Genomic DNA, 9,237 nt, shown 5'->3' with positions numbered 1-9,237 from the left:
TTATTATATAGAGCATTGCTATAAGGCACCAGTGGTGCCTAGCACCTTCTCGACATGTCGCGTTGCGATTGGTTAGCGATACTCCCTAAGAGATATATTATTAAATTATATGGGACCCGATTCTTAGTTAAATTAATAGCGATATTAACACATAAGAGGGTGGCGCCCTTTAGCATTTCTCTATTATATATTAGATTAATTTTTTAAGTTATTATTTATTATTTTTATAAGTAATTTTTTTTTAAATTATTATACTAAAATAAAATTAAAATAGCCGCGAAGAGCCCTAGTTCCATTACTAATTTAGTGAAATGGTACGCCGTAAGATGCTCTTCTTGAAAAAAAAAAAAAGAAAAAAAAACATTTTCTCAAAAATAAATAAATGGGGAAAAACAATTAAAGCCGCCTGTACAACACAAAATTATCGTTGCTAAAGCTAAGACAATGAACGAAATTGGGAGATTGACAAAGTTACAGCCAGGAACCCCATCCAGGAAACATTTGACACAAACGTTCAGAATCAATAGCATCTTGTATTAATTGTTGAACCTGAAAAATGAAATTTCCAAAATGCCAAACATCAGATTCCCAACCCTACTAGGAGAAGACATGACTTTCTAACCAGTTCTGTTTTTGGCTACATTTACTGGTACAAATGTAAAACCTATAAAAGATCTTAGGCTAGACTGGGGAAGGAAAGTTACCTGCCCATGTACACTTCGCATTTCACCTTCTTCATATCCATCCAGTTTCTGTTTAACTCGCATCAGTGCGCGAGCCGCATCCTTGTTCCCTTCGTAATCTTGAGAGCCTTCCAAGCTTGCCTCTAGATCATCATCAGATTCCTAATCAAGGATGACAAGAAAACAAGCATATAAGGCAAAGTTGGAATAATTAATGAATAATTGGCACCATTGACAGACAAGAGATTGTCTTATCAATTTCCCACACCCCATTGCACCTACCACTTTATTGATTATGTTGTTCCTCATTGGTAAGGCAGTATACTGTTAAAACATTATGCTTTTGCACAATTCATTAGTGAAATATTGAATACTCCTCAACCCTATATTTTCTACTTAGATGAACAGCAAGCATGCTAGAATTAGATTGCATATGCACATGACTCAGAACCGTCTTGCTTCTTCTCATTCTGAGATTTTGTTTAATTTTTTTAGTAGATAGTCCTCAAAATTGAGAAAAATAACATTCAAAGCTCTCCCAAAAAAGAAGTAGCCCGTAATTGAAAATTCCGCATATTCCATACAATATTAGGAAACTACCTTCTGACGCTGTAAAGCCTTCAAAGGAGATAAAGCCCACTTATACAGAGGATCATGTATAAAAACCTGCAGAAATTTCTCACATGAGATTTCAAATTAACAAAAAGAAAAGAATTTTTGTTTTTTTTTTTTCTGAAAATGACTATTAATTACTAATGCAACATACTTCAACAATAGTCAGCAGTGCTTCTTTATTTGTCCTCATAACAGAGAGTGTTTCCTCGCAACATCTTCTGAAAACTCCTTCGACTCCACTTACACCCATGCCATCAATAATGTCCCTTGTCAACCTGAAAGGAACCTGGAAAAACAAGATAGCTCAGAGAGCCATGTTTTATGTAAGTTTAAATTTTAATTATAAAGGGGTTATTTTCATCTGTGATCTCCATTCTTTCACTTATTTTACTATGGTCCAGCTAGTTTTTATTTATTCATAAAAACTTAAAAGAAATGTAACCAAATAATAAGTACAAACCCGCTCTGGAGTCTTCAGCATCAAGCCTTGTTCGAAAGCAACACCAAGATCTATGTGAACAACTTCTGCCGTGGCTTGATCAATTAAGATATTCATAGAATGTCGATCACCAAGGCCAACAATATACCCAACCTGTAAAAGGAGCAACTTTATCAAATGATTAATGAACCTACATATATAATTGCTAATAGGTTATTCGTTTATCAGTACGAAGTAAACTAAATTCATTGCCAGTTACTTTATACACAATATTTACTAATTACAACATGTGTATAACTATATATTAGTTAGTTAAACAAATAGTGGAATAACAGATATACCCTATCCGTGCACGTTGCCTATTAATGTTTCTAAACAGTTACTGCAACATATAAATATATTTTATTAGTTTAGGATAAGGCAGCATAAATGTACGGATTGAACATAATCAGGTTGTACTTGCCACAAAAATATATAAATATATATATATATATATATATATATATAAATAATCAGGTTGCACTAGCTTTCACAGTAGAGCATGTTCTGAAAAAACAGCAATACATGCTTACATCCCAATTTCTTAGGAAAGGTGCCAGTTCTACAAGTGAAAAAAAATAGTATAACATGACAGCACTGACCATTGAACTCGCAGCCACACTTCGCGTGTATGCAAGTCTTTTCTCAAACCAGTCAGCTGGTTGTAAAAATCTCTCCAAGAAAAAGTAATGCATGACAGGCCTGCACAGTCCACATTATAATGCATGTTAGAAATCCTATTTTGAATACTATAAACTTTTACCATAAAGAATAGGATAAACCTGAATTTCTCACAAACTTCCTGAAAAGCCTTGCGCTTGTCTTTTGCCTGTCAAAACATCAAAGCAACACTAGTTTTTTAGTCCTTTCTTTCCGCGTGTTAAAACGAACATTTTGAAAGAGTATTATAGGGAGAATATATTAAACATCCAAACTTCTTTATCTACAGATACGTGACCATCGTTTTCATTGTTATGTGAGTGGTTGCACATTTTTTCCCACTATATTTTCACCAGTATTTTTAATAATTTTGCTAAATATACATGTGTCAAACAATGTTTCACTACAGTCATCTCCTATGAGAGGCTGCATTAGTAAAATACATTTTATTAATAGCTGTTTCTCCAAACTAATACGCTCATAACCAAACTGGTAATATGGAAGCAGAGCAAAAACAAATGACATATCTTATTATGCGTGAAGACAACAGCCAACAAATCTCATAAAGAAATGAAGTGAAATATGGATAGACCAAACATAAAATGTTGAAACTAAGGACTTGTGAATAATTACTGGGTTATATATATACACACACACTGATACACATATTTATGGTAGAAAACAGGACATACACAGTACAGACAGCTATTGTTATAAAGATTACAAGAAGCTTTACATTTGCCATGTGTTCTCGACATTTGAGAAATGACCAATCACCTACTCCATATCGACCGTGGGCACCTCCAGTCCTCATACTGAAAAATGACCGGATGAAACAGTTATTCCACTAGAGCATTGTTAAATAAAAGCTATAACATTGAAAATCGTACCTCCCTATAAGGTATTCGCCAAGAGGAAGAGTACCATTAACCCATTCAAGAACACCGGCACTTGGAGTAAAAGGAACAACCTATATCATTAAATTAATAATTCAGAATTAACATGTAAAGACAAAATGCTATAACCATGCTTCAAGTCCTCATTCAACCATTTTTCCTTTTGGCCGGACTTTTTGGCTCTCGGGTATGTGCCCATTACTCATCTGTATTGTACACTATGATTCTTTATGTGTTCCTCAAAGAATTCTTGTCATGTATGAAGCCAAGATAGTCATGGGCGAAAGGGCACCGTTGAGGCTTATGCTTGGTGTTACACAAAAGCACCCAGATCTTCTATTTTAAAATACCATATCTCAACAAAGTGAAAAGTGCATATAATTGGAATGAAAATACCTTGTATGTCCGCACCCCTAATCTTCTTTTCCATGTGTCCCGATGGTTTTGTAAAAAAGTGTTGACTAAACCAAAAAACTGTTCCATTACCTGTAAACATTGGGAGGATTTTTATCAATATAAATCCAATAGCACTAGAGAGGTTTCATAATTTGTTCCTATATTCATAATAAACACACACACACACATGCAATATGCATAACTTCCATTCCAAAAAATATTTGGAATTCCCATAAGAAAAGTTTAGGGGATTATATTACAGGATCCAATAGCAATGACTAGCAAGTCCTTTCATAATAACTGATACTAAGAAACCACTAGTAAACCAGTGATATCAAAAGGGACTTGATGAGTTCAGTAAATTGTCAAAGATTATTCTGCATCAGTATTTAAGGCTTCCCAATTTTATATGTTGGTGAAAATTTATGTGGAGGAACTTTTAGACAAATAGAGAGAAAAAACCAAGAGTAATTTTTACAGCATCTTGTCTTAGGTCGTCGTTTCCAGATTTCGCCAGTTGCTTATACATACGCCCATCAGAACCCATACACTCAACCACCTTTGGAGCATTTATACCATTCATTACCCTGTGCAGTAAATCAACCGAAACTAACTAGTGAGTATAGTACATATAGAAAGAATGTGAAGTATTTTCAAAAGTCCAAGACATACAAAACTGAATCAACCAATCCTCTAAAGAATGGAAAAGAGCCTTCACTATATTGACAACTGCGGTCAACTGGAAAGGTGGCTGTCACTACAGGCACCTAAAAGCAAATCAGGATTCAAATTAATCTGTAACTAATCAGCATAGCTTAAATGCATTTGCAGAAGTTCTGTGCAATATTCAGTAATCAGATAAAAGGGATTTTTTCAGGTAAAAGTTCTTCCTTACAAGTTCCAATGGTTTGAGATTACGCAAATCTCTAGGTAGGGTAATCCTTTTATTTGTATCCTGTTTACAGGCAAAAACATATATTAATATCAAGACATAATTGTATCTGTAAAAAACTTATTTTTCTTCAACAAGATTTTCCATTATGATAAACATAATTAGACTACTGTATTTAAATAGACTAAAAAAACCACTTTTTCTATTTCACCAACCTCTCTTCTTGTTTCGAGTTCAGCTAGTTTGATATAGATCTCCACCATTTGCTTCATCTACATTCATTGATGAATACATGTATATAACTGTGAGAATGTAAACAACACTTTTTCATATAGATAAGAAACTATATATCAAATATAAAAGTACTTAATTAAATAAAATTGAAGTTACTTGTCTGATAATAGATCTATGATATGCTGACAGCTCTTCTAAAAGTTTCTCTGCAGCGAGCTTTTTATCCATATCCACCACAAATGAGTTTCTACTGCGTTGCTTGTCCTTAATACGATTACCATTGGCAAGTGCTAGAAGCTAGAGGTAACCCCACCCCATCCCGCAAGAGAAATAGATAAGGAAATCAATCAATGCAAATAAACTTCTAGCAACTTCAACCAAGAAACATAAAAATCAATACCTGAAAGATTGTATGGTATGGATGATCAATGGCCATTTTCTTCAAAAGAGAAACCAAGGCAAACTGCAAAGTCCAAAGTTTAAAAAGCATTAGGACTAAAGAACAGTTCAAGAATAAAAAAGGAAGAAAAGAAAAACCCTAACCTGGAAAGTCTGAGGCCCAGAGCTATCTTTTGAGCTACCCATTCTTGAAGCAATTTGGTATACTAGAGGTATAAACTTGTACGACTGAACCTGTCATAATTTTGAAAAAGCAACAAACTATCATTTGTAATATTTTCAAAGATCTGATAAGCAAATGGAGATCATAACTTGTAGTTAGTTAGTTGTACAGGATATTTACACTAGACTTCTAGTATTTTAATAGCTCAAATATCTTAAATATAACAAAAAGACTATCCTTTCATCTGTTGTGTACCTCATTACTAGTGCTGAGCATGTTATCTATGATATCTTGTCTATCAGATAGAGTGAACCACAGGGAAACCAGTCGAAATATCTGTAAGCACACTAGTTAGTTTCTTGAGGAATAACAATTACAACAATGACAATGTTATGAGTAGTCCTTTCCACTAAATCATATACTTACAGCAGTGTATAATATAAATGAAAATGGCAATAATACCAAAGTATCCGTGAAAAAAGTACATACCACTTTTACATCATATTTGTCACAGACAACCAAAGAGCGTGAATATCCATCCAATGCTAGGCTAAGAAAATTGTCCCTGTCAACCTGATATAGATTTGCTTATATATAATTTCGCAGCCTTAAGCTTAGTGCTAGAAGATAGAAATAAGAATAGAGGTCAACCTGTAGTATTAAGTTAACCTTGGGAAAATCATAACTATAACTAGCTAGCTAGGCTAAGCACGAGTTTAATCTGAAGAGAAAATTATATCCTACAAATTACATTCACCAGTGTCTTCTTTGACAAATATGTAAAAATAAAATATGTGCAAATGAAGACAATATTTTTAGCTATTGTTATAAAATGAAAATATTCTTTCCCCCTTAATTATATATGTATAAAAAAAATTGTATCAGATATTTTTTCTCGGCTTAAAAAAATTATATATTGTATTAAAAGTAAGCCCAAATTATTAATTCGATTGCTACCTGCAGTTTTTTAGCCTCTTCCTTGTCCATTGCAAGCTGCTTCTGCAACTCTTGTATTTTTACAGAATAGTCTGTCTTATCCCCCTACAATTCATTAAGAGAGAATAAAATACCTTTTTCAAACAAAAGCATAAGAGAAACTTACATCATTATGGTATCAACAGTGAAGTCTAATGCTTCAAATTAATTGATCTTGAATTGATTGGAATATAAAAGCGAGAATTCTGATGATAGCATGTCAGCTTCTCTTAAATGAAGCTCTAATATAAATAGTTGCAAATTGTTTCTAATAAACAAAACAGCAAACCGGTTTTATTGATAAAGGATACTCAAGACACATAGTCGCAAATTGTAATAAGTCATGATAAGCCTTGAATTTGGAATCAAATCTTGGTACTCATAGGGTACTTTTGGTTGGAATGAATGAAAATATATGAATAGGAATGGAATTAGATTTAATAAGCATATAAAAAGTAGATATATATATTTTATATTCATTTTGCTTTGGAATGATCTTTCTACCCATTTTAAAATGGAATAGTCATTGCACCAAAATAATGAAGAAGCCATTCCATTGGAATAATATTCCAATACTTTAAAATGCAATCACACATAGGAAATTAATAAAATTTGATTCTTTTCTATTTCATTAACCCAACAAAACGCACCCCTAATGTTGAGGTAGCTCCTAACATCCCTTCATTGACGTTAGTGACCAAAACAAAGACATTTTGTATTTTGATTATCAAAAAAAAAAAAAAAAAAACCCTTTACGGTTTAATGTTTTTGGCAATAAAATTAAACTTCGGATATAGTCACACACACACACACAAGAAATAAAGAGCAAATTGAACTTACCTTTGATGAACTTTTCAGTCGTTTAATAAGCGCTTCCAATTCCCTAGTCTGATAAACCAACATTTCACTTCTGTTAATTACTTATTAAGATAATGTAACTTAGATACAATTTCTGGAGAAGATCAAGTTACCTTGTGCTTCCTTAAACGGGTTGCTGCATGCCATTCACTAGAAGAAAGTCTTTCCTCGTAACTCCTAAAAAGAGCATCTGCATAGTGTGCGAGATGAAAATGAGTTTGGCCCTGTCTTTCTACAGACTTCTTGTTTGTAGTCTTCTCAATTTCAGCAAGTGCTACTGCAGGTTTTAAATACTTTTCGAGAATAGTTCTTGAGCTGAATTGTCATCACCAACATAATATTCAAGAAAAGGAAATACAAAACAAAGATATCAGCATTATGATGTGGCATTGGAAATGATTCACTAAATACTTCAAAGTTCAAATTACCTGCTAGATCTAGTTTCTGCCAACCACTTCCCAACCAAGCGATATACATCTGAAGATTCTTCATTACACTGGTAATTTTGAGAGATATATTTTGCAAGGCTGATAGCCATCTCGTGCTGTCCTTGGCTACGCAAAAGCTTTGCTTCTTCAAGCTGAAATTAAACATTGTTTTGAAATAGAACAAATTAGAAGAAGAAAAAATACAAAAGAGTGACAAGTCTTTGCCTTGTGCAGACAGCCCAAACATAATAAGAAGTAAATTATCACATTTTTACAAAAAATATTGCACAAGATATAATACAAGTTAGGCATTGTACCCTTTACATATTTACTACCCTTTTGCTTGCTTCAGTAAAATTTACAAAGCATACCCCTTTTATTTAGTTAATATCAAAACACTACTTTTTATATGACATATCAACATAAAAACATCCTTGAGCATAATTTTGGTTAAATTTAATTTCAATATGATCAAAATATCTCTATATATATGGCATAATGTATCTAATAAATAATCAAATTTCAATATTACTTTTTTAAGAATTAGAATTCAAGTTTGAAAGTAAAAAATAATTAAATAATTTGAATTAATTAAAAACCTAAAATCACAAAAAGCTATTGGTTTCAAATTAAATAAAGAACTAAGAAGAAAATATATAGTACTATATAATTAAAATAAAATAAAAATTGGTTACATTGATAATAAATTTGATCAAAAGATTTTTCAAATACATGACAGTGTCTTGTTAAGGTATTTAACTAATGAGAGAAGTGTAAATTGGTATTTAAGCAAACAAAAAAAAAAGAGAGGAAAGATATAAACTGGTAGGCTTTTTGTGTGGCAAGTCCCCCACACAATTACAAATTGGTCCCCAAACTTCTCTTTTGGCGAATTGGCTCCCCAACTTTAATTTCTTGGTAGTGTTAATGGTAGAGGATTATTGCTGTCAAGAAAATCAAAGTTGGGGACCAATTTGGCAAAAGAAAATTTTGGGAATTAACTTGCCAAAAATATATTAACTTATTTGTTGAGATATTGGTTCCCCAACTTAAAAATAAAACTATAATACAGAAAAAATTAAAAAAAGAAAAAAAAAAAAGTAAAAGGCCATATAAGGAGATATTCTCTTCAGAAAAACAATTAAATATCAATAATGTTTTATATATTTATTTATTTTTTATAAAATGTTATATACACTAATTATAGAATTATAACAATGAAGATACAACAAATTATATAATGGGAAAATTCATTTCAAGACTTGCAGGAAATTAAGAAAACTCTCAATCTCAAACTTTTCACAAAGCAGAAGAAAAATATTACACCAATTGCATACAACATGGAAGTACAATATTAGGGAAATTAGCTTTCTTTGTGGGTTTGACGCAACTATTTCACTGCAACAACACAAAACAAAAGGGAAAAGGGAAGAAATAATACAAATACACAAAGTTCGTTTATTAAGATGCAATCGACTATGCAATGTCTACAAAGAGAGGGGAAGAAAACCTGGCCCCAAGAATTCCAGGAATCATACAGGTCATAAAGTTCAAATCAGT

The 9,237-nt window shown here is 32.3% G+C and overlaps 1 protein-coding gene across 3 annotated transcripts in view; it reads right to left on the bottom strand.

Annotated features, from left to right (window-relative positions):
- Positions 1-352: 352 nt before the first annotated feature.
- Positions 353-9,237, bottom strand: part of LOC115709686 (serine/threonine-protein kinase ATM) — a 41,412-nt gene continuing 32,527 nt past the window's right edge. For all 3 annotated transcript variants that reach the window (XM_061112003.1, XM_030637852.2, XM_061112004.1), the window contains 23 exons: positions 7,678-7,829; positions 7,363-7,564; positions 7,232-7,279; positions 6,374-6,457; positions 5,906-5,989; positions 5,672-5,752; positions 5,398-5,487; positions 5,255-5,317; positions 5,011-5,151; positions 4,836-4,892; positions 4,624-4,683; positions 4,401-4,495; positions 4,207-4,315; positions 3,729-3,818; positions 3,327-3,406; positions 3,173-3,251; positions 2,559-2,605; positions 2,379-2,478; positions 1,759-1,890; positions 1,450-1,584; positions 1,284-1,349; positions 705-845; positions 353-549 (listed from right to left, as the gene is read on the bottom strand). In XM_061112003.1, the coding sequence (XP_060967986.1) occupies positions 472-549; positions 705-845; positions 1,284-1,349; positions 1,450-1,584; positions 1,759-1,890; positions 2,379-2,478; positions 2,559-2,605; positions 3,173-3,251; positions 3,327-3,406; positions 3,729-3,818; positions 4,207-4,315; positions 4,401-4,495; positions 4,624-4,683; positions 4,836-4,892; positions 5,011-5,151; positions 5,255-5,317; positions 5,398-5,487; positions 5,672-5,752; positions 5,906-5,989; positions 6,374-6,457; positions 7,232-7,279; positions 7,363-7,564; positions 7,678-7,829 (2,214 nt within the window). In that variant the 3' untranslated portion in view covers positions 353-471. The remainder of the gene's footprint in view (positions 550-704; positions 846-1,283; positions 1,350-1,449; positions 1,585-1,758; positions 1,891-2,378; positions 2,479-2,558; positions 2,606-3,172; positions 3,252-3,326; positions 3,407-3,728; positions 3,819-4,206; positions 4,316-4,400; positions 4,496-4,623; positions 4,684-4,835; positions 4,893-5,010; positions 5,152-5,254; positions 5,318-5,397; positions 5,488-5,671; positions 5,753-5,905; positions 5,990-6,373; positions 6,458-7,231; positions 7,280-7,362; positions 7,565-7,677; positions 7,830-9,237) is intronic.

This window comes from Cannabis sativa, chromosome 3 (assembly GCF_029168945.1).
Source record: "Cannabis sativa cultivar Pink pepper isolate KNU-18-1 chromosome 3, ASM2916894v1, whole genome shotgun sequence".
NCBI classification, from domain to species: Eukaryota; Viridiplantae; Streptophyta; class Magnoliopsida; order Rosales; family Cannabaceae; genus Cannabis; species Cannabis sativa.
Note: the sequence above shows the minus strand (reverse complement) of the source record. Positions and strands in the feature narration are given on the sequence as shown.